General features: G+C 48.3%; 1 protein-coding gene across 1 annotated transcript; it reads right to left on the bottom strand.

Annotated features, from left to right (window-relative positions):
* Positions 1-3,166: 3,166 nt before the first annotated feature.
* FOXE1 (forkhead box E1) lies at positions 3,167-4,042 on the bottom strand. The gene has a single exon (XM_054004199.1). It carries the CDS (start codon positions 4,040-4,042, stop codon positions 3,167-3,169), a length of 876 nt encoding a protein of 291 aa, XP_053860174.1.
* Positions 4,043-24,865: the final 20,823 nt, after the last annotated feature.

Here is a 24,865-nt window from a genome sequence, read left to right as displayed (position 1 = left end):
CTGTACCTGCTGCAAAAAAAATTACCATCTAGATATGCCCAGTTTCCCTAGTTTGTAGGTATAAAAGATCTGGAGAGAAAAAAGAACAAGGATCTAGACCTTCTCTGCAAACAATACACAACTGAACCTACCCAATCTGTGCATTCTAAGTCACCAAGATCTGTCAGGCCTGTCCTTCAGACACTGAGTTTTGCTTTCTGAATTGCCTCCAGATGCTATCTGAGTTCAGAAGCATCTTCCTCAAAACCTGTATCATCACTGGTGACCTTTTTTTAGACTGAACTCTAAACTGGCAGGAGGGCTGAAGCAGAAAACAAAATGAGAGGAACAAGGGCCAGAAGACATCTAAGCTCTTCACTCTCTTTACCAATGGCAAGATTCACGGTGGCTGAGCACTGGAACAGGCTCTCCAGGGAGCAAGCACCAAGGCTGAGAGAGTTCAAGAGGCATTCGTATTATACTCTCAGGCACATGGTATGATTCTTGGGGTGTCCTGCAAAGGTACAGGAGCTGGGCTTGATGATCCTGATGAGTCCCTTCCAACCCAGCACTGCTATGATTCCATGAAAATTATCTGGTCCACATTGATAACTGCTTCTACAGGAAGGAAAGAAAGGCATTAAAAGGCAGGACAGCTCTTCTCCCAGCTACCCTCAAATGAGCAAGAGGTTGGCAGGGCTTTCTGTCAAAGTGACACAGTCCAATCTTTGCAGGCAATGAAAGCAGAGCCGGCAGCTATCTAAAATACTAGGAGCTGGCACAGCTAAGTGTACAGATCCTCTTCCAGATGGTGAAGGGAGAGCTGGGAGAGGTGTTAGCACAGCTGCTGGGGAGACCTGCCCCTGGCTGAGACAGCTCTTTCCAGGATGGTAGCAGCTTCTGGATGTGCCAGGACCACGAAGAACAAGGAAGACACAATGCAACTCTTCAGAAAGGATAGGAAGGGAAAAATCTGACTGACCTCAGCAGGCCAAAGAGTTGAGTGGTGCTTACACTTGCTGTCTGTTCTTGCCCCACACTGGCTCCGTACATGGAGCAGCCTTCCCAGCTCTGTGTACAGACAGCAGCTTCCTGCAGTGCCACGGACACAGGGCAGTGCTATCAGGTCACTCTCAGCCTCTCAGCCCAGACACTGCCTCACCATGTGCCATCTCTGGCACTCTGAAACCTTGAATCCAAAACTCATCTCCTACCTCACAGCCCCACGGAAGGTACAACTTCTCCTGCCCACCTACTGCAGAGGGCTTTACTTTTCTCCACACAAAGCTGTGCTGTGAGGACACCCAACCACCTTCCTGCTCCACTCCATTTCCCCCCTCATGTCCCACTTGGATATGTGGACCACAGCTCCCACAGAAAGCAAGAAAGCTGCCTCTACACAAATTTCATCCTGCTGGGGACCTCATCTGAAAAATGCAGAGCAGAAGATACAGGTGTCTTAATGGGATCAAAAACTCTTTGCAGCAAAGCACAGCAGTAGGACAAGAGATAGTAAACATGAAATGAGACTAGAGAAGTGCTAAATGAAGGGTACAAGGAGAAACTTCTCCCCAGCAAGGACATCCAGGTTGCCCAAAGAGATTGTGCTTTCTCCATCCTTGGAGGTGATGGAACACTTAACTACATAGAGCTAAGTCTACTGCTCTGAATCATAGCTGACCCTGATTTGGATACCAGATTGGAACAGAAATTTCCCAAGATCTTTTCTAACCTGAGTTATACTATGATCTATACCCTTCTCTGGTGAGAGAGACTCTGGTGTACGTGCACCCCGTCTGTTCTTCCAAAGTTCCTGTTGAGGTCCTGGCTGCACTTTCTTGCTTCCTCTCCCCATACAAGGCCCCACCACACTGCAGGATCTTCTCACCAACCTCCTCCTGGTTCTGGATACACAGGTTCCCCACCTCCATGGGAAAAAGGAGCTGTATAAGAACACCTGGGAGCAGGGCTGTGTCAGCTCCCTCTACACCCACAGCCCCAGGCAGAACCCTGGGTACCCACTACTGCTCCAGACCCCTTTCCAGGGTGGTAGGAGGGGTATGCTTGAGTTTCCCCACAAATCTAGTTTCAAGCTTTTGTCTCACAGACATTCCTATTAGTTTTCCCTCTCCATATCTTCTCTAGACTCTTTTCCATCCCCAGAAAGCTTGAAAGAGGAGCAACTGAAGATGAAAAGGCACCATATCATGCCTCTTGTGTTCCAGAAACAAAAGTTTTCTCCTATATATACCAAGTTCTCTAGGCTACAGACAGAGCTGGGCTGATCTTGGGATCAAAGTAATTTAGGCTGTAAGTACCTCTGCAGACCTCAGGATCAGGTCTCCATTCAAAACAAGTCCAGATTCAATGTTGGCTATGACTTCAGAGGCAGATCAGGCTCTGTCCAATCAAGTTGGAAAGACCTCCAGCGGCAGAGGTCCCACAGCCTCCCTGTGTCCCTCTTCCAGGGGCTGGGCATGCTCATGGGTAGAAATTTTTGTAGTTCCAAGCCCACCACTGTTCCCATCCCTGCAGCACAGAGCACAACACCTCGAAGGATATGACTTGATGCTTTTTTCTGCAGACCTGGCATCCAAATCTTCTCCAGCCTTGGCCACACTGCTGGTGTAAAGCCTGGGACTAAAGCAATAGCCATCAGGGACATGCCACCACATCAGTGCCACCATTCTGCTTTTATAGCTTTGCCTGCACGAGGCCAGGGAATGCCTTCTCTTGCCTCCCTCCTTCACCTCATCAACAGACATTTAATTCTCTTAAAAAAAAAAAAAATCATCAACAGCAGACTTTTAAACATGAAATCTTCCTGGGTAGACCAGAGGGGCCTGGTTGGATGTGTGGGAGGGTGGGAGCCTGGCAGGAAGCTTTGAGCACCTGCTCCAGGAAGGTCTGTAGAAGAAGAAGAGACTGCTTGCCCCATCCAAGCACTTGGGAGTCCCTAGGACTTTTCTGCCGAGAGCAGACAGGGCTGGACAGGACACCCCAGGTCCCTAGGGCTGACTGCAACACTCCTTGCCAGGAAGCCTGGGCAGATGGCAGAATGCATAGGTACAGCCCAAGGTTCTTCAGCATCTTCCCGGGCAGCGCCGAGAGCAGCCGTGCCGGGCAACCCCCGCACTCCGTCGTCCCCCAGGCTCCGGTCTGCTCTGTCGGGCTCCTCCGGGATAGGTCAGAGCGCCGGGACGAACCTGTCGGGGCCTCCAGGGTAGGTGCCGTGTCGCGGTGCGGGCTCGGCGGCACTCAGCTGCCCTCCGGCGCCGTAGGCGTGGGGCAGCGGCGGGTAGGGTGCAGGGGAGCGGCGGCCGTAGAGGGTAGTGGGGCCGGGTGAAGAGGCAGGCAGCACGATGCGCCCCGACGGCGCGTACAGCGGCCCGTGGCCCCCGGGCGCGTAGGGCCCGGGAGCGGTGGGCAGCGGGGCGTAGGCGTGAGGCAGAGCGGCGGAGGCGCAGCCCTGCGCGGGGAAGGCGGTGGCAAAGACGCAAGAGGCGGCGGCGGGTGCCAGGGGCAGGTCGGCGGGGGGCGGCGGGGCGGGCAGCGGGAGGAGGCGGCAGGGAGCGGCGGGGCGCTCGGCGAGGAAGGCCGGGTAGGTGGAGAGGTCGCTGCGTTTGAAACGTTTTCTGCGGCGGAGGAAGGACCCGCTCTCGAACATGTCGCGGGCGTGAGGGTCCAGCGTCCAGTAGTTGCCCTTGCCGGGGCGGCCGGGCTCCCGTGGCACCTTGACAAAGCAGTCATTGAGGGTGAGGTTGTGGCGGATACTGTTCTGCCACTTGCGGGGGCTGTCGCGGTAGAAAGGGAACCGCTCGGTAATGAAGCGGTAGATGCCGCCAAGCGTCAGTCGCCGCTCGGGCGCCTGCCCGATGGCCATGGCGATGAGGGCGATGTAGCTGTACGGTGGCTTGCCCCGCTCCGCCGGACGCTTGCGGCGACGCCGCCCGCTCCGCACCCCCGCCGCCGCCGCCTCCTCCTCTCCCGGCGGCACTGCGTCCGCCTTCAACGGCGGTGGCGGCGGCGGGCGGCCCGGCGGCAGCCGGCTCTCGGCTGTCATGTGGCCGTCGGAGCGGCTCCGCCCCGGATCGAGCCTAGCCGAGCCGAGCCGAGCCGAGCCGAGGAAGCGCAGCGCGGCACGGCCGCGGCTTTTATGCGGCGGTGTCCGGCAGCTCCGTTCCCGGGCGGCCGGCACTCCCCCTGCTACGCCCCGCCGCCCGGGAGGCGCGGGCAGGGCCGGGCGTGCCGCCGCTGCCGCCGCGGGTAGGAAGAGCGCCCTGCCCGGCACCCCCCTCCCGCCCCTCTCCGCTGGTCCCCGTCCCCAGCGCCGTCTGGGACGCCGCGGAGCCACCGCCGTCGAGAGCGCACAGCTCCGGAGGACTGACGGGCACCGAGCGAAGCTGGGTCGTCTCCGGGATCCCGGTGCGGGCATCGGGGCACGGGCATTTAGCGCGCCTCCCCGTAGGGCTCGCCGCCGTCGGGGCCGGTTGTGCTAGCGGCGGCGGGAAGAGGGGGCAGCGATGAGCGGCCGCCGCTGTCGGAGGGGATGCTGCCGGTCCGCGCGGGACAGTCGGCCCCGGGAAACGTTGCCCAGGGAGCCCAACACTTCTTTGCGGAAATCAAGCTGTCGAAACAAATTAGGCTGGAAAATAAACACCCGGTGACACACCTGCGTGGGGAAAGATAGTAAGTGCGGGCTTAGGCTACGCGGTTTGCTTGCCTAGTGCTATGTAGAATGCACTAAGGTTAGGGCCCTCCCAGCTGGTACCCAGCAGCGATTTGGCACAGGACTAGGCTCCCGTGCCCCTGGTTTACACTTGAGTTTACCTGCTTGTCCCTGATCCTTATGCCACAGGACCCCCAGGTCCACGATCCAAACAGGAAGGATGCCAGGCTCTCCACAGGCTAATGCTGGAACATACCTGCCAGCTCCCTCGCATTTGCTCAGATACTTGGGGCTGAGGGTCAGACCCCAGCTGAGTGTGCCAGCTGGTGAGGAATGCTTTCCCAGGACTTGAACCCCTATGACACACACCCACATGCCTAGGGACAGCAAAGCCTCCTCACCTGCTGGCATGATGTTCTTTGCAAGCCAGAATATAAAGGAGATGGCAGGATGTCCTAAAGGTGAGATGGAAAGTGTGTATGGAAGGGTGCACATGCACAGGTATGTGGGTGTGCAAGGGCACTGGTGTGGGGGTGAGGATGTGAGGGAAAGTTTGTGGGTGTGCACTGACAAGCAAGTGTGTGTGTACAAAAAGATGCCAGCACACACAGGTATGTGGACCCAAAGCTTGCATGTGGGCAAGAAACAGATGTAGGCAGATGTGTCTGCAGAGAGATGGATATGCACAGGTGTGCAGGTGCTGTGCACAGCTGTACACCTGATCCTGCCCATGTCTTGGTGTCTGCTGCCAGTTCTTCCAGAACTGAAGTCACAAGTGCACTGCTGAGTCTGTCTTTGTAGGAGAAGCTTTTCCAAAGTCCTCTTGGACATTACAGAAATTATTTTTAAGGGAGAAAGGGGAATCCTGTTTATCCTAGCGAAACACAGCTTGCTTGGAGGTGTCCAAGAGAGTTGTTGAGCTGTTTATCTGCTTGGAGAAAAATATGGTGTGTGGGGTGTGTGTGTGTGTGTGTGTGGGGTGTGTGTGTGTGTGTATGTGTGTGTGTGTGTGTGTGAGAGAGAGAGAGAGAGAGAGAGAGAGAGAGAAGATCCATTTCCATTCAGCAAACAAACCCCAGCCCTACTTTCCAGCTAAATAAGGGGCCCAGGAATCACTGGCCACCTGCTTATCTCTGCGGCTTCCCAGCAATCTGGGAGATAGCAAAAAGTCCTATGGAGCTAGCAGAATAAACCATGAAGTGGCACTTGCTGTGGACCCACATGTGTGTGTAGCATGTCCAGTAGCTGGATGCAGACACTGGGCAGAATTTCAAATCACATGCTGCAGAGTTTGTGTCAAAAGAAAAAATATCAATCTCCTGTACCAACACCCAAGTTCTTGAAGTGCACTAGCAGACTAGGGTAGTATTATGATGTACAAACCAAAACCCATCTCCTTCAGTATGAAGCTGCCTCATCAGTAAAAGCTCTGCCTTCTGGCTTGTGGGAAGCTGCAGCTGGGAATAGATTTTCCTATCAGATGTTCCAAAAGGCAGTGCTGTAGTTCAGTCACCTCTGGGACTGTGTCTCTCTGTGCCATGCCAATTCCATGCCTCCAGAGGGCAAAGTCAGATCGTGCTTCACTTTGCACTTGTAGAGGATGGGGAATGAAAGAGGTGTGTGCTGAGGAGGGATGGTGTGCTGAACAGCTGCTTTTGCCCTCCCTGCTGGTGATGAAAATCCTTTCCCAAGTAAGCAGTTTCCTTGGCAGAGCCCAAAGCAGACTGAAATGGATACCCAAACAGCATGTGCTGGCTCTTGTCCCTTCTCCTTTCCACATCACACTTAAACTGTGGTGCCAATATTTGGGAGTGAAGTGTTAGTTGTATAACATGGTGCCCTGGAGACTACTCTCAATCTGACATTATCATAAACCTGTTTAAAAACACTTTTAAGTCTCTACTTTGGGGGCAGGAGTATGGTCTTGTTTTAAGCATTGGTGTCTCTTTTGAGTACCAGTTCCCATGGAAGGGAACTATGGAGAACACGAAACTCCAACTCACCCACTTGGATCTTAGACGGCAGATCTCCTCCATCTGTAAATCAAGTGGTGCCTGTTGCTGGAACAGAACAGTTGATGTTTGCGTTTGTGAAGCATTGTCTTCTCTTTTGATTCCATCATATTGCAGGAGGAACAAGTGTAAGTAAGATGGGAAACACCATGCATTGATTTAAACCTATTCATAATAGAGTTCATAATACAATCAAAAATGTATGATATCTACACAGTATTACCCATACAGAATCTATCACCTGAACTTTCTTTTGGTCTCTGGGACAAAGATTAGGGTTATCATTTTTTCTGTCTAAATTTCTCAGCTCAGATCCTGCCAACACTAAGGTCTGAGCCTTCAGCTGGGCAAAGCAGTCATTGCGAGTTCTACAACTCACTTGAGTTGCACTGCAGAGTTGTACCCTGCACAAGGGCGCTGTGCCTTGGCCTCTCAAGAATGAAGTTTGCTAGTACTGGTAGCTGCTAGAGAATTACCCCAACCAAAATCCTATCTGCTTGGATCTCCAAAAGCAATTTCCACCCATGCAAAAAAATCCAGTTCACTCCCCACACAGTTGCCCTGTTACAAACCACACCACTGAGCTCCCTCAGGGGTAGACTACAGGAACACCCTGCTCTTCGTTAGTCCTATGACCTGAGCTGCTTGTTCCACTTCAAACAAAGGGCAGTGGACACTAAATGTGTGGACAGCCCCTTCATGTGCAGCACATTGATAGTTTTGTTTCTATGTCAGAATTCCTCTGTGAGGTGAGGAAAACTTTTGCCTCTGTGTCCCAGGAACTACATGGCTGTATTTAATGTGCTTCAGGTCAAGGGTCTGGCAAAATCAAAGTCCCAGATCATATTGGCTGAATGCAAATGAAGTGACAGCACATACCCATGGCACAGCCACCACCCGAAGCTCAGCTGTACCGGTCATGGAATGGCAACTTTGGGGTTTTTATTGGCTGTGTGTTTGGTGCCAGGACCTTGCAGTTAGAAGTGTGGAGAGCATCACAGCCAGACACCTCGTGATACTTTGTGACAAGGTGCTTAGCCCTACCTGCAGCTTGTGGTTAAGATCTGAGAGGGGACCATAAACCTTTTGGAGTAAGACAGGTGATGGCATGACATCATTCATGCACTTTCAGAGCACATTCCACAAACAAGTATCCAGAGTGACTGAGCTTAAGATATTTTGCACCTAACTGGAGTTGGTGGGAAACAAGAACAGGGAGGTGATTGCATGGATTTTAGAAACTCTTTGTGGAGAGATTGTGGTGTGGAGGCCAAGGTGAAACCTCTGAGGGAGAACTGATGTGCAGCTGGACATGGAGTATGACCATGTGGCAGAAGAGAGGCTGGAAAACAACATACTACAAGGATGCTGCATGTTTTTACCAGCTGTTCACTTGCCTTGTCTAGTGGGGGTAGTTTCCATCACTGGCCTGGTTGTTTGGTATCAGTGCTGTTTTTCCAATTTACTGCAGCTTCTCATCCCTTTGTTGAGTTTTGTATGGGAACTTGGGGATGCAGGAGGGAAAGAATTGCTTGCTGAGACAATCACATTACCTCTTAACTCTACAGTTTGGCCAAAATGACCTGTCCCCTCTCCATCCCATGCTTAAGTGTGAGTTAGAAAAAGCCAGTGTCCAGGACAATGTGGTTCTGTCCATAACAAAGAAAAAGAAAAAAGAAATAATACTTCTTTCCACATAGCATATTGAAGTAAAGCAGGATGTTTGCCAGGATCATGTGGGAGACTTGAGTTAGCTGTTGTGGTCATTCTTGTGTAGAAAAAACCAAAACAGCATGGTGGCTTTAAAATAGGCCATATCTCAGGCCAGAAACTGGGGCAAGAGCCATGGGCAGCCTTAGCCTCCATCCAGCATGGTTCCACCTGGGCAGGGCACTGAGCATGCTTGCCTGACAGCCCAGCAGCTCTCCTGATTCCTGGGGAGAAACAGGACTTGCAGCAGATGAGCTGCAATAGGGGCAGGTGCAGGTGGGCAGGGCAGGCTCTCTCAGAGCAGAGCACCACCTCTGACCATTCCTTTTGGGACGCTGCCCCACTTGGGATTTCAGTGTGAGTAGCATAACGGCAAAAGGATTGTCCATCCAGCATGAGAGATGTGCAGGATTGGTACTCTGGGATGATGGTAGCACTGAACTAGAGGGAGTGGCTAACACAGGAAGAGGCAAGGCCCCAACCTTGAGGGACCACCATAAATGGGAGCAGAAGACTGCTAGAAAGCTTGGGAAGCCCAGCAAAGGAGAGATGCAAGTGGTGCCCTGGGGCAGCAGTGCCCTGTGTGCCAGTCCCAGCTGGGGCCCTGCTGCAAAGACTCCGGGGAATGCTGTGCATGGGGCTGGACACCGCCCCAAAGTGACTCCTGCAGCGAGTTTCACTCCATACTGGGTTTCCTGAGGAGCACAGCCTGTCAGGCAAATTGAGGTCTGTGCCAGCACTCCTAAACAGTTAAACATGGAAACTTGCTGTGCACACCGGCAGTGAGAGCCTCGATTAGCTAAGACATGGAGCCACAAAATGAAGCGATAGAAAACACCACGTGTGATGTGGGCAGCAAGGCGCAGGCACCTTCTTGGTGGAAGTGGTGTGGATACAGCCTGAGCTTGATGGGCCATAACACATTCATTTGTTCTCCTGCCGAAGGAGAATTTAGAGTTGGTTTCCAAGAGAATAAGCTGCCCATTCTTGCCTTTGCACCACCAAGATATCACTGGGAGTAATGCAGATCTGTCAGATGCTTCAAAAAGGAGAGCTGGCTTTTTCTGGAAACATGCAAAGCAGAGTCAGGTTCTTCTATAAACTGAAAATCACTTGCTATGCTTTTTGGTTTTTTGGTGTTTTTTTTTTTTTTTTTTTTTTTTTTTGTTTGGTTGGTTTTTGTTTGTTTGTTTGTTTTTTTGGGGGGTTGGTTGTGGTTTTTTTGTTTTGTTTTTGTTTTTTGTTTTTGTTTGTTTGTTTGTTTTTAATTTTGGTGTGCAGGTGTTAGGAAGTTTTCATGGCTATTGCTCCCTTGAAGCCTGTGAATTTCAGCACCTCATGAAAATCTTCTGGATGGGTATCTTTGAATAGCCTCAGACACTGTTGGCATGGAAATAAGTTCTATTTTACCTCAAATGCCCTATTTTGGCAATCATTCAACAGTTTTGAGAAGCTGAATCTCTGGCAGGGTGAACATCTCCTCTGTATTTCCCAGGTACCCTGCTATGTCAGGTCAGCTCTGCTGGCTCACAACAGGTGTGTCACTGGCATCTGACAGAAGCTCCTGCTGGGGGGCCACAGGGTCAGAAAGACCTTGTGGCTTGTTCACAGAAGTGTTACCTGATGGCAAATTTTTTTAAGACAAATCACTATTTGCCAGAGTAGTAATTCAGCCCTCTTCACAGCTACTAGTGAAACCTGATGCTTGATAGAAAATTATAGAATACAGCAGTTTAGAGGGAATTATTAATTACTTGCTTTGGGAGCTGGGAATTAATTATTTAATTATTTAATTAATTGCCATATTGCAAACAAAATCTATTTGCAAACATCCTGCTTTACTTCAATATGCTATGTGGAAAGAAGTATTATTTCTTTTTTCTTTTTCTTTGTTATGGACAGAACCACATTGTCCTGGACACTGGCTTTTTCTAACTCACACTTAAGCATGGGATGGAGAGGGGACAGGTCATTTTGGCCAAACTGTAGAGTTAAGAGGTACATTTCCCAGTGCAGGTGAGAGAAATTTCTTGGTGTTCTTTGTTGGCAGTGTTCTTCATGTTGTTTCACCCAAATATAGATATTTAAAGCTCTACACAAATTGCAGTGGCAATGCCCTGTAATTTACTAACCAATTCCCTGTCCCAAGACATGCTTTGCACTTTGGTCCTTGCAGAGCACTTTGCTCTGTTCACAGGCAGTGCATCAGCCAAGGAGGGAGATGAAGGGGAGCTAGTAGATGGGAGCAGTGGGGTAAGACTGGGAGCACATGAAGGAGGGGAAAGGGAAAGAGAAGTACCGTGGAAAAGCAATAAATGTGGAGAGGAAGGGTTGGGGTGGAGCTGGAAGAATATGAAGAGCCTTTGCTGGAACACTAGTTGAGAGGTTTGTTTTGTGGAGAGAATCTTGTACGGGTAAACAGAAAAAAACCTCACCTAAGTTTTGTCTCCTCTGAGTCTTGGTCTGGAATCAAATACTCTCAGCATCACTTTGTTACAAGCATAGACCGATGAAAAGTAATGTCACAGCTTTCTAGGACTGGTCTATACAGTCAACAAAAAGGTGCTTTTTTGTTCCTTATTTTTTTTTCTTTAAACCAAGGTAAAACACAGAATAAACTCTATTAGTGAGCATTATTAAACAAAACACTTGTTGCCCTTCCCTGGAAACGGTAGCTTTTAGCACGCTTTGCATGACTCTACTTGATAACAAAAATAAGCTGTTTCAGTAGGTAGGTTTAGGAACCCAGCCCTTTTGTGAGCCAAGTTTGTGACTCATTTCGGGTTTTTCTGGGGAAGCCCTTAGCGACAAAACAGGTCAGAGGCAGAGCTGGGGAGCAAAGACTTTGTGTCAGAGCCTGCAGCAGGGATTGCAGGGAGAGACAAAGGCACAGCCACGGCGTGGCCCTGCGGCTGGAGGCAAAACCTCCAGTTTGGAAATAGCTCCCAGTCAAAGCTGAGTAGCCTCTCTGGGCTCTTTCCTGGCCTTGGGCGCAGCCACGTGGATGCCCAGGCTGGGGATTGTGTCAAACACTGACCGAGGAAAGAAAAATTGTACTTTAAAAGGCAAAAAACTGCAGCATTGTGTGCGTGCGTGTGCCCGAGCCGTGCACAGTGCACCGCTAGATGTTAAACCACGCCTGGCAGTGCCGTGAGCTGTGAGTGCCGCTGCTGCCACGGAAGCATTCAGCTGTCGGGAGTTGATGCTGATGGGGGATCGGTAGGACTCAGTGCTACCCGGCTGTAATTCCATGCCTGAGGGATGAAAATAGTCTTTATTTAAAAAACAAAGTGTAAAGTGGGGATAGTTCGAGCTTATTGGCGCTGGCAGACAAAATCTGAATACTTTTACAAAGGGCCCCTGTTTTTTTTCCCTAGGCCTCTTTGTTCTCATTGCCTCTCTCTGACCCTTTAGCAGTCACCATGGTAATTACCAAGTAATGCCCTATTTACAAGTACCTTCCGAAATCTGCTGGAGTTTTGCTTGAGCCTGTAACAAAAATATCTCTCTCTCCCCAGATGAGAAAATGGGTTATTTTTCAAATTCAAGCTTTTTTAAAAACAAGACTGAAAAGGCAGTGAATAGCTGGCATCCTGCTGAAGTTAACAGATCTGTGGGGATTTACACTAGATAAGCATCTGCCCAGCGTTTGCCTGCGGCAGTACTTCTAACCAAAAGTGTGTAGGTCATGGTAATCTGGAGAGAAATAAGTGTTTTTAAGTTTTGTGCTGCTAATAAAAATAGGCAGTGCACTCATGTATTTCCGGGGACAGCAAAAAGTTTCAGAAATCTCTTTATGATTTTGGACAGTCTGGTCTTACTTGTTCTGTGACCAGTCCGTATTTCTCTTGTGAAGCCTGTGCCGTGGGACAGGTTTCCCAAAGAGATGGTGGGATCTCTGTCTGTCGGGCTTTTTAAAATTTTACTTGGTCATGGCCCAGAACAAGCTGATCTAACTTGGAGTATAACCATACTTTAAGTTTTTATTGGAGAAGAAACCTTGCCATTTCTGCAGTTCTCTCTGCTCATGTGGTAAAAACACGATTTCCAGGAGTTTCTGTCAAATCAGCTAAAGTCCTGTCAATGATACAGGAAAATGATCTGAGAACACAAGCAAAGGACTTCTCAGAATGCCAGGTGCTCAGGTTTTCTTTGTTCCGGCTGGCTCTGACAATTTTGCTTATGCAGTTTGGGTATTCATATGCAAATAATAGATTTGCCGACCATGCTGGACCATTATCAGAAAACAGATCTTCCAAGTGATTTAACAATCACTTCCAGGATCATTTCATGTTTTGGACACGGAAAAGGAAGTGTAGTGGCATCATTTTGAGACTTTTGAGATTCCCTCCCCTTTACTCTGCTGTGAGACAATGCAATATTTGCTATGTGAGAGTGGCCTGGTTTTTGCTGGGATCGAGTTAATTTCTTCAGTGATGACTAGTATGGGGCTGTGTTTTGGATTTGTGCTGAAATACGTGTTGGTAGCACAGGAATGTTTTTGTTGCTGCTGAGCAGGGCTTACACCGAGCCCAAGCCTTTGCTGCTTCTCACCCACCGGACCAGAGAGGGGGCTGGGGGTGCACACGGAGTTGGGAGGGGATGTAGCCTGGATATCTGATCCCAGTTGACCCAAGGGATAGCCCACAGCATATGGTGTCATGCTCATCGTAAAAAGCTGGAGGAAAAAGGAGGAGGCGGGGGGAGGTTCAGAGCAATGGCATTTATCTGCCCAAGTCACCATGAGGCATGATGGGGCCCTGCTGTCCTGGAGATGGCTGAACACCTGCCTGCCTGTGGGAAACGGTGAATTAATTCCTTGTTTTGCTTTGCTTGTGTGTGTGTCTTTTGCTTTACGTATTAAACCATCTCTATCTGAGTTTTATTGGTTTTGCTCTTCTAGTTCTCCCCCCTATCCCACCATGGGGAGTGAGTGAGCAGCTGCGGGGCACTCCGTTGCTGGCTGGGATTAAACCACAATGGAGAGTGTCTTTATTACTTTACAAAACAGAGAACAAGGGAGAGGTGGAAATTTAAATGTGAAAATAATTTTTTAAAATACCATTTCTTCCTGTAAGAAGTGTTTATTTAGATGTGAGCATAAGAAAAGGTCGGAGGGCAGGGACAGGCTAAGATCTGCTTCCAGTAAGTGAGCAGAAGACTATCTGGTCTGGACAAGGTGCTGAACACAGGAGGTACAGGCCTGACCTCTGCAGTCAGTAGTAAGAGGGGGCCTCCAGAAGGTACCTCCACCCTAAAGGCACGAGATCACAGCTGGGCTCAGTGCAGCCTCCCAGGGCAGTGCACCCCATGGGCAGCACTTGGTGCCCCTTCTGTCCTGGAGTCCCTCCTAGGTCATTCTCGGGATATCCCCTCTGAGATGTGGAGCAAATCAACATCCTTGTGTGGATCCTAGCAGCAAGGGGGAATTACCCAACAGAGGGGGGGCATTGGTGCATCCCGTTGGCTGGAGATGCCAGCCCAGTGCTGTCAGCGACACTGTGCCATGCTGAGGGCTCAGCTGTGGTGGAGAGATGGGGTGGCTCTTGCTGGTTCAGTGCAAATAGCTGAGCACTGAAGATAATTTCTTTCATTCACTTCTTACACATCCTGAATGGGGCGTGTCAGTTTTTTCTCCTCAGAACTAGTCTGGGCAACACTGAGAGAGGAGTTGAAAAATCAGAGCTAATCCTGCAGGAATGACTCATTCTGGCATAGGATTTGCAGAGCAAGATGAGAAGTTCAGGTAAAACAAAGGGAAATGGAGGCTGTAGTAAAACTCTGTGGTTTGGAGCATGACAGTTAAACTGCTACAAAGTCAAAGTTGGAAACCGCCTCCCAACAAATTGCTGAACTCAAAACCTTGGCAATGTCTAGAGCAAGTCAATATTCAAGCACACTAGTTGCAGAAACTGAGGCTCTTTCCCATGGGACCTGTAAGTTGGATTGCTAATTACCATGAGTCTGGAAAACAATTACTATTATTTCATAATTATTTTTAATTAAACACAAATAAAGCAATGGCCATCCTTTTAAAGCTGGACTTTGAAATGTTTTCTGCATTTTTTAGCCAGGATTACCCTGGTCAAGTCCAAACAGAGAAGCTCTGGAATTTTGACAAAGGTTTAAGGTAATTTTCAACCAGATTTCTCTAGCAAGGACAGTAGAGTAGTTGGGGTGAAAGCACAAGCCTAGCCTAAATATCTGGGCCCAGGAAAGGAAGGTTGGAATTCTAGAAGGTAGAGTAGACATAGAAATAATTTTCTCCTGTGTCCTTTCACAAGTCTTTTAACTACTTTAACTTGCTTTCTTTACCTGGTATCTTTGCAGACACATCCACCAGATTGCAGACCAGTATCTCAAGAGAGCACATCTCCAGAGCGTGGATTAGAGAAAGTAATTTTTCCATTATTACTTAAAACATTTAACCTTGTAAAATAAAAATGTTGGTGTGGTTGCAGCAAAAAGCTAAAGCATCAGGGAGTCACAGAGGACACTTTTCCATCCCAGCCTCTCCCACTTGTTAGTAGAAATGTGATACTTGCAGGAGAGATGCACTTAGATGAGGATAAAAGACTAAGTTTTAAAGGAAGATATTTCTGAAATGCCCAGAACATTGGCAGAAGTGTGGCAGCCTTTCAGTAGATGGAGATCCTGTTCTACAAGCCAGGGTGGGAGAAAATCAGCTGACTTTTATGGCCAGACCAGGTGAGACCTGCTAGACCTCTGGGTGCTTATGCCTAGCAGGCAGTGAAATGCTGGATTCCCTGTGGCACAGCTTTGGCAGCAACAGCTTGTGTCTTGCTGCCCTTTAGACTTCGCTGTGGGCAGGTCTGAGCTGCAAAACGGACTCTGGAAGCAGCAAACGGGACAAGGCTTGATGGAGCTGCAAGCCCACCCAGGGCCCGGTGGGGCTGGGGCCAGCGTAGGCTCAGCTGTGCCTCTGGCCAGGCTGGTGCAACTTGGGGCTGCTATGTGTGCCGGTGCATTCTCCCAAGGATTAGCCCTGCAAGGAATGTGGTGCCCAGGAATGTGCTCCCAGCGCAACCTGAAACCCTGTGTCTGATACAGCCTGAAAAACAGGGTGGTTGGTGGCAGCTCCGGCAGCGCCATGACCCCTGAGTCTGATGCTGGGGGCCATGGGAAATGCTTTCTGGGTTTAGAACCCGGACTGGAGAAGTGGCCTTTCACGCTGCATGCCTGGGGTGGAAGCAGCATCCCCCAAGAGCAAAGGACGTCAGGTGAGGACACTGTTGGCAAGCTTAGACTCGTCTCTCGGTACATTTTGCCAGTTTCTGTGGCATCAAGGTCTTCTGCCCCTACAGAGCGAACTGGGCAATGGTTATGGGGAAATGGGTTTTTTCTTCAACACTCTGGGGCTTGAGGGTTCTTTCCCCTCCCTCTTACACCCAGCTGTTTGGCACAGCTGTCAGTGTAGATGCAGATCTAGCTCTGGAGCCACCAGTGCTCTTATCAGTGTGGCATCAGGAGGTGTGTGCTGCTGTGTGCCCTTTCCTACAACACCCCTTGGGTAAAGAGGGTGTAACTGTGGCCAGGAAAGCTATGCCAGATCATGTTGCTGTTCTAAGGCCATCTGGCAAATCCAAAATAAAACTCAGTCCACATATGATGCTCATCCCAACTGATTCCTTCACAGAGTTCAGCCTCTGCCCACATTGCTTGCTTCAGAGACAGACCACAGCTGTCTTTCTGGTCCTAAGCCTTTCTCTAGCACCAGGTGTCACACAGCTTGCAAGGCAGTCAGACAGTGCTGCCTCACCTCTCTGCCTAATGAAGGGTGTTTCAGCACTGCACCAGTCTCCAGGGCCAGGGCTGGGTGTGGATATCTCATATCTCCTGCAGCTGCTGTACACAAAGCTGTTTTCCAATGAGCTCATGGCAGGGTCAGCGCCAGAACCAGGGCAAACAGAGCGTAAAGAGGGTTTGCACCCACATGCTGGCCCCGTGCAGTCTGTATTTGGTAACTGGGACTTAACTCCTGATCAAATTCCCGCCAGGTTATTGCTCAATCTCCTTGTAGGGGCAGGAGCTGTGTGCACTAAGTGAAGGCATTTGGCCTAATGCAGCTACATGGCAATATCTTTTCTGGCAGCTGCTGCTTTGGGGCTTTTTCCTTCTCCTTGTCTGGAGGGGCTGCCAGACCCCTCTGCGATGACTGGGGATCCTCTTCCCTTATGGGCACATTCCTGGCAGCACCCAGCTTTTCCTGTGGCTAACCCAGCAGATAGCTTGTTCTGCTGCATGAAGCAGAGAGTTAGGGACTAATGGAGCATTTGATATGCTGGGACCCTAAAGCTCAGAGCTTCCTTATACTCCTGCTTGATGTAGTCATATGAGATCTCTCAGCTGCCTAGCTCCTGTCTGGGAAGCTAAACCAAGCTAAACCAAGGCAAAATCACAGTTAATAGTTTAGAGACCCTGGAGATAGAAAGTTGCATTGTTGGCTCATGATTTGTGTGAGTCCACCTGCAGTCTTTTTGCACTACAGAGACCTGGGGGCAGGTAACCCTGCAGAAGGAGGTAGGAAAAGAAGGAGGAAGCTCTGAAGGCAGCAAAGAAAATCCACAGCAGACTCAGGGAGTGCCATTTCTGTCATGGGTAGATAGAAGAAACAGTGTGGTTCTCCCTTCCTTGAAACACAGACAAAAGATGTTGTACATGGCCATGTGCTCTGGGATGACCCTGCCCCTTGAGCAGTGAGGTTGGACCATGTGACCCACTGTGGTCCCTTCCAACCTGACCCCATCTGTGACTCTGAATTTGGAGTACCAACCAGCACAGGTGGCCCTGGGACCTGCTGGTGACAGGAGAGGATGGACTGGGCTGCCCCCTTACATCCGTGGCCCCAGGCACGCCAAGCGCTGCCAAAGAGAAGTGGATGCTGACTCATACTGATGAGCAGAGCAAAGCCTGATAGGGCTGGGGGCACAGCCACAGAGAGGCTGAAGCAATAGAACGAGATGGCCCCCAGAGGCCTCAGACAGGTCTTCCAGGGCAGATCATTGTTCTTTGTTCTGCCCTTATTCTTTTACTATTAAGAAAATGTTCTGCATCAAAAGCATGGCATCAAAAGCAAGGCATCGCCTTCCCTTTTCACCCTAACTTCCCTCTCTTGCAAACCAACAGAGCAGCAATGGCTGTGGGGGATTGCAATGAACAGTTTTCCATCTCCTGTGTCTTATGTCCCAAAGAGCCTGAAGCCTGTAGGTTTTCACCCAAGACCCTCAGCCAATTCCTGGCATTATCCTGAGCACATATTCCTTCTGCTCAGCTCCTGTTTCCTTTCCGTGAACCAGGGATAATGGCTTCCCTTGTCTTTCCCCTAGAAGGTCTGGCACATTGGGCAGGTACTAGGTAGTGTTATAAATGAAAAATGATCCAGCCAAATTAAAAATAAAAATAAAATTTTATTTTAGCAATCGAGATCTAACTAGCCAGCCACAAGGAAAAGGGCAGCGCCGGGTGCGAGACACAGAAGTCAGCCTTAGCGGAGGTTTTCCTCTATGCCTACACACCACCACCCTGGTACAAGGAGTTTTTGTAGGGAAAATTTTGTCTGAAGACAGGATTTCGGCATTCAGTCCTTTGTTTCATTCAGAGTCCCATAAGTTGATGAGATTTCCTTCTCGGGACAAGGCAGAACAATTCGAAGTCTGGAGTTGTTGAAACGCTTGATGAAATTTACGGGAACACGGTATTCACATGTATCAGCCCGGGAGATTTTCCTGATATCCATCTCAGGTCGTTCACGCGATGATCAGCGCCTGGGTGTCTCCATATAGTTTCAGATAAAGCCCATCTCCTGGTGAGCTACATCCTTTTACTCGTAAATCGGGTTTCAACACACACCTGGTTTTGCCTGAGAGGGTGGGGGGGCTTCTAATACAAACGGGTACATTCTAATAAATATTTAATATTATATATATCATGCTAAAAATGGCGCGAATTATACCCGTTACACATAACAGTAGGAAACATCTGCATCCAAACCTCACCACTGACTCATTACCACTCAGGCCCCTAAAATGTTCCCGCACAGCGGACTTTTCTCCCAGAAACTTTCCCAGCCTTCTAGGCATTAAGCATAGATGGCACAGTGCCGGAGGAAGACACAGTACTTCCCTAAATGGTACCTGAGGTTCTTCTCTGTTTTTTTCGTTTTCATCATATTCCATTTCTGTGATTTTTTTTTTCCCTCTTTGATTGTTTTGGAAGCCTAGAGGGCTTTCAGGAGAGGTCACTTAGGTAAAGAGGTCACAGAAAGACAGACCTTTCTTTCTGGTTTTATTCTAAGTCAGAGTAGGAGGTTTGGTGCAGAAGTTTATGGAAGGACTTGGAATATATATCTGCTGCTCAAATAACTCTCCTGGTCCAATGATGGAAGCACATGAAGCTTGTAGGCACGTCACTTCTCACAGGCAGCTATACCCTGTATTATGGTGCAGGGTAGCCCTTGGGCAGATGGAGAGCACATTACCACTATTTGAACTACTGGAGCTGAGGTGGGAAAGAGCACCTGCTCCCAGTGCTCTGAGCAAGTTCACTGGGAGTGCCTGGCGCCTGCAGCCCACAGGTGTCTCCCCCCACATCTGCAGAAACAAGGAGAGGAAAATGCTTGGGCTGCCAGGGCTTCTGGCCTGGAACCCCACCATGGACTGTACTGTGTGCTGCTCTGGGCCTGGAGGAGCTCCTGCCTCTTTCTGGCAGGACCTCCAGTCATAGCCCAAATAGTGCAGGTCCCTGGGGGGGGTCACCTGGCAGCCACAGCTGCCCCTGCCAGAAGAGATCCATTGTGCGTGGCTTGCTCAAAGGACTTCTGGAGTTCTGTAAATGAAACCGCCAGTGCATGAAATATGTAAATACTCCTCTGAGCAGTGATGCTGACCCTTGGTCCCTCTTTCTGGCCCACTGATCATTAAATAGCTTAGCCTTAATGGAAGGGTCTGATACCACCTCCTTATGCCCTCCCACTAAGGGGGCAACATGTAGCCTGGAGGAGCAAGAATTGCTCTGTAAAGCGGGGGGAAGGTGGGAAAGGGCAGAGAAGGGGTTGGCATAGGGGGCCCAGTGCATGGGGTTTAGAAGTGCTGGGTTTAGGAAGGAGAGTGCTCTCCCTTTGGGAGGCAGAGCAGGAGTACCCGGGGGAGAGGGTTGGTGTCCGGTGAAGTTTCCACTGAAGACATGTTCCTGGAGTTCTCCATTGCCCAGCAGAAGCTGGGTCCACATGTCTATTCACACCAAGAGTCCCTCAGGCACCGTGTGCCCCAGCAGCTGCAGGGGAAAATGCCTGTTTTGGGGCTGGGCTGGGCTTTGACAGGGGAATGTATGCACTGATCAACGCCTGAGCTTCATCCCCTGTGTTCAGGCTACATTACCAGCAAGCTGCTGAGTAACTTCTGGGTAGCATGAAACAGTATTTCCCAAACCATGATTCATCAGAAGAACTCTTATCTTCATCGGTCAAAAGCTTTTGTCATTTAAATTAAGAAACAACTTCCTGCTGGCTGGATGGGCGATTACCCAACACAAACTGCAGATATTCAAAGGGAAGGGCCTATGATCCATTAGCTGGCTAAGGGCTATTCTTCAACCCAAGAGCCAGGATAATCCTAGGTGGGAACATCCACAAAGGGGTCAGCTGTTAAAGGAATTTAAGTGCCTTTACATTGGCATCTAGAGCCCTGCTGGGAAGCTGAACCCTATGGAAGACCTCACATGACCTTTTTCACAAGTCTTGGGGGGAAGGCTTCTAAATCACTGAGGCACGTCTGAAGGCTTCGCTCTCTGTTTTCTCCATCACTGGGCTTTCAAACAATTGCATCCCTGTCACACATTTGTCAAAGAGAAAGGGGGAGATGAAGAAAGAAATTTCAATAGTCTCAGGGCTTTGCTTACGGCTGTGTTAATGCTGAATAGCACGCGGAGGTGGAAGGGATAACAGGAACAATGTCTGGTCTCCAGGCAGAATCCGTTTCCCATGACAGTGCCTTTCTGAAGCAGGAATGCCAGCATGAAACAAAACTTGTTAAAGTAGTAAAGAAGAGATCTCTATTGTGTCCTGTGTGACAGAATAATCCTCCCTCAAGAGCAGACTGCTGTCTTTTTCTCACCCATCTGTGAATTTTGGCTTCAATCAACTTCGCAAGGTATAAAATTAAAGGTGATTTTCACAAGGTATAAATTTAAAGTCCTACCCCTTAAAAGCAACCAGCCAACCTTGCAGGATCTTCCCACAGACATGCCCACAACTATGAGTGTAGTTTTCCTGTACTGATGCTTGAAATGTCTGACTGCATTAACCTGAAATAAGGTTTCCTGTTAGGAATTGCATTTGATAAGAAGAAACAAACATTTTCAATATCTCATCCATTCCTCTGGTTAAACATAATTTCCCTTTCTCAATGCTTTATTCACATGTTATCACTGTGTTTTTCAAATTTCTCCTTTAAATTTCTCCTAAATTTTTTCTTTAGAGCTTTTCTTTCTGAAGTACCTGTGAAAACCAGCAGACAATTTTTTAGACTTACCAAAACTATCTTGGTCCTGTCTTTCCAGCTCCTTGTGCTCTGTGCTTGCCTCACATTTATGTTCTGTGTTTGTACCCTGGACAGGGTGTCTCATCTCACAACTCAGCCTCTTAAGGGTTGTATTAATAATTAATCACAAGTGTCATCAGTATTGTCAATGTATCTATACAGGAGTTGAATATACCAAACTGAAAGTGAAACAAGGCCTTAGCTGGGAAAGAGAGTTGTTTCTTCCCCCTGTTTTATTTAAAAAAGCTACTGATTGTCATGTCCTTTCCACTTACCTTCTTTTTTCATTCCAGCAATACTCAGTGGAAGTTGTTCATAGGATGCCTGTGATTCTGCCATCGAAGGAAAAGGGATTTTTTAAATATTTACATTTTTTAAAATATTTTATTTTTTGTCTGGGGATGGAGAAAATCCAGTAATGAGTCTGGTATTCGTGTTAAACAGTCTTCACTGGAACAGAGCATCTCTCCAGGTCCATGACCACAAGGGAAATTATGCACATAGGGGATGCCCAGCTATTGGAATCCATGTTCGCAGCTCAACAGACTTCATAAAGGATCCTGGAGACAGAGGTTTTTAATTTCATATACCCAGGGTAAGCGCAAGCCCTGGACACCAGCCACCACAAAAAATGGGTGTCAGAGACAGTCGTGGAACCTGGCTGGGCTCCTGTGCAGTCCCTGCCCAGGAACCACTGGGCAGGCGTGGTGCATGCTTCTGGTGTCCTCACATTCTTGTCTTGTGAGATGGGTGGGGGATCCGTAGCCTGGAATATTTGGAGGGAAATTACCATATCAAACACCAGTGCCAATGTTGGTGGGGCCTTCACTTTGCTGGTAAGTGCTACCCAGATTTGGGTCTGGCATTTGAGGCTTAAGTGACTTGTTACAGCCTTTGCACACAAGCAAAACAATTCCTCCTAAATTTCAAAGTTAAACATCTCCAAATCTGATAACAGCTCTGCACTGTTTACTTAGGGATTTCTAACATTTTTGAAACAGAAGTCTGTCAGCAAGCACTCAGACTATGGATCTTGGTTACTAGTTCATCAGTAATTTAATTATGTAATCTTAAGATTCAAACTGCCTCTTTCTGAGATGTATGCTCTAGCTGAAGCAGGTGGGTTTGGTAATCCTGTACCACAGTTGAAACTGGTCCATTTAGCTCCACATATAGTGATGCTCAAAAGCAGCCCTCTCGCTGCACACAAGAGCACCATGGTGCAGACAAGCAGGATCCACACTGCTGCTGGAGTTTCCAGATGCACACTTTGGACTGTAAAGGTGTGCTTTGGTGGCAAACGAAATTATTTCTTGAATGTAATCCAAACTGACAAATGGCTTTAATTTAAAAGAGGGGAGTAAATGTTCCTGAAAGTGGAAACAACATATTTTGACATTTTCCTAAGGAATTCCTTTGCTTTCTTGTTTTATGAGAAGCTTTCAGTTTGAAACTGACCCTGAGTTGTTTTTTGGGTTTTTGGGTTGTTTTTGTTTCTGTTTCTGTTTTCGGTTTTTGGGCTTTTTGTTTTTGTTTGGTTTGTTTTTGTTTTCTTTTTTTAAGTAGTGAAAAAACCCACAACCCTCTGAAGGGAAGAGGAAGGTTTCCTTTTGGTCCAGGTGAAGTGAAATAAATAGTCTGGCTCACTTGCTGCTGTGCACAGTCAGAAACTTGCCCTCTCTAGATATTTGCATGCTGAAAATCAGTGTTCTTTTCACAGGGAGAAGAGAGTTCAGGAGAAGCAGGGTGAGATGAGTGCACCATCTCTCAGGCAGTGTTGTAAAAATTGTTCTTTAAAAATTCTTTAATTGCCAATTCCTTCAACGTATGGAGGGATGCAGTTTCTGATCACAATCCCACCACCATTGTACTGTTGTTACAAGTGGGCTGGTCTATCTGTAATGAAGAGCCCATCCATGAAGCTCTCTTAATTTAGAGCTGCTCAGAGAGGAACACCCACTCCCATGGCTCGCCTGTGGGCTGAAGTAGTTTCACCGAATCCTTCTTATGCATTTCAGTGAGTCCCCAGTCTCCAAAAATTGCTGACAGTAGTGCACCCTCCATGTGTGGGAAGTGTGACACAACACAGTGTGTTTGCATAGGAACCAGTCCACTTGTGCTTCCATCAGCTGTAAACTTCACAAGAAATAGCATCTTCTACCTAGATCTTTGGCTACTTTACTTTGCAGCAATGCACCAAGAATAGATGTCTGCTGGATCTGTGTCAGGAATAGTCAGAAAAAGAACTTTCCACAGAGTTGTTTTTTATCAGTTGCTTGCTTTTTAATCCATGTGACAAGTAGATCACAGGTATTCAAGGGATACTTGTTAGGCATGTAAAATGAGATTAAGTGGACTGGCAAAGCCATTTGGCTGCTAAAATTATCATCCTCCTGTTTACATTGCACCTTGAGCTGAAGTTTGGGCAGGACTGATGAGAAACCAGGATCACTCATGGGTGTAAGTTAGTGTTAGTCATATTTCCCTGATTTCTGTGTGGTTGCTACAGATTTCAGATGGGAGCCAAGCAGAAAGGTGATTAAACATAGTGCTGCTTCCTCCAGCCCAGGCTCTCTTACACAGTCAAGATGTTTCAGCACTTTTGGGGCTGTCAGTATGTCATTGGGGTTGTTGTAGGTCTTCATATGGGATCTCCCGGCCACCTTCACTGCACTATCTGTGGTTCCTGCAGTTTCTTTTCAAAGGATGGGGAACCCATGCCCCTCTGAGGAGTATGCTGTGGGGATACACTTAGATAGCAGTTGCTTGGCTCAGTTTATGTGAGTAAAATGCCATGCATTGTGACGGAAGAGATATCAAATATAAACTTCTTAACTGAGTTAGCCTACTTTGACAATAATGTCAGGGGATGAGATGAAAAGTGCAGTGCTGAAACTTAGTTATAACTTACAGTTTATTTAATGCTAAGACAGTTTTCTTTGAAAGGAGATTGGCTTGCAGTGCATGGACAAAGTCCCTATGCTGCTGTCTTAAGGGTGAACAGTAATGGGAGTTCAGTTTGAGATGCAGGTCCTAAAATCTGTGGGCTTATGGCACTTAGGAGAATGGCACAAGACTGCTGCCAAGCTCCACTTTGTTAGCCCTGGATTTAATAGATAGGACAAGAGTCCTTAACATTTGTCCAGAAAAGTTTGCATTTCGAAACAGAGGCCTTGACTGGAAAAACTGAGATGTCTGACAGAGTATATCAGCAAGCAGAAGGGATGACTGCACATGCATGGGGGTGTGTGCATAAATTTTCCATTTACATCAGGGTGGTTGGCAAAGGCTCTCTGGGCTCTAGAAAGAGAGAGGCCCAAAAGCTCAGATGACATTTGCTGGAGAGAAGAGAAAGGAGCTTGTGTGCAGGCCTCAAACACATGCAGTGTATTTAGCTTGTCATCATTATTTCTGATGTGTTTTGGTTGTGAGGGGAGAAATCCTGGGGAATGGAAGGCAGGTTGTGCTTGTGATACCAGACAAAAGTGAAAGACAGCTAATGTACTGTAGGTGGTCACTGCTCCTAAATAGGCCAAGGGTGCAAACTCCCTAAATTTAAAAAACTGAAAAAGTGAAACCATCTGTTTGATACAGATTTTGTAGCAGCAAGGATTACTCTGTGTGCGTGTGTCACTGTGCTGGGAGAGCTGACAAAAAGAAACTGGCAGCAAATCTGCGGTAACCAGCCAGAGCAGCAGCCTGGGATATGACAGCATCCAGCCCTGAGGACTCTGGGGAAATAGGTGAGGAGACCGTGGAATTACTATACTTCAGGAGAGGACTTGTTACTCATTGTGTCCTTTCTCTCTGTTGTCCACTTCCTTTGTCTCTTGTGGGACATGGTGCCATAAAAACTTTTGAGTTTAATATCCCTGAGACTGAAGCCAGCATAACATCAATAGTCCTAAAATCTGATTTTTGTTGGTGTTGTTGCAAGC

The sequence above is a fragment of the Vidua macroura genome, chromosome Z (genome assembly GCF_024509145.1).
Source record: "Vidua macroura isolate BioBank_ID:100142 chromosome Z, ASM2450914v1, whole genome shotgun sequence".
Taxonomy (NCBI): domain Eukaryota; kingdom Metazoa; phylum Chordata; class Aves; order Passeriformes; family Viduidae; genus Vidua; species Vidua macroura.
The sequence above is the reverse complement of the archived record's forward strand: the minus strand, read 5'-3'. Positions and strand labels throughout refer to the sequence as shown.

Excerpts from the sequence above, each read along its gene's own strand:
- FOXE1 (XM_054004199.1), bottom strand. The coding sequence starts at position 4,042 with ATGACAGCCGAGAGCCGGCTGCCGCCGGGCCGCCCGCCGCCGCCACCG.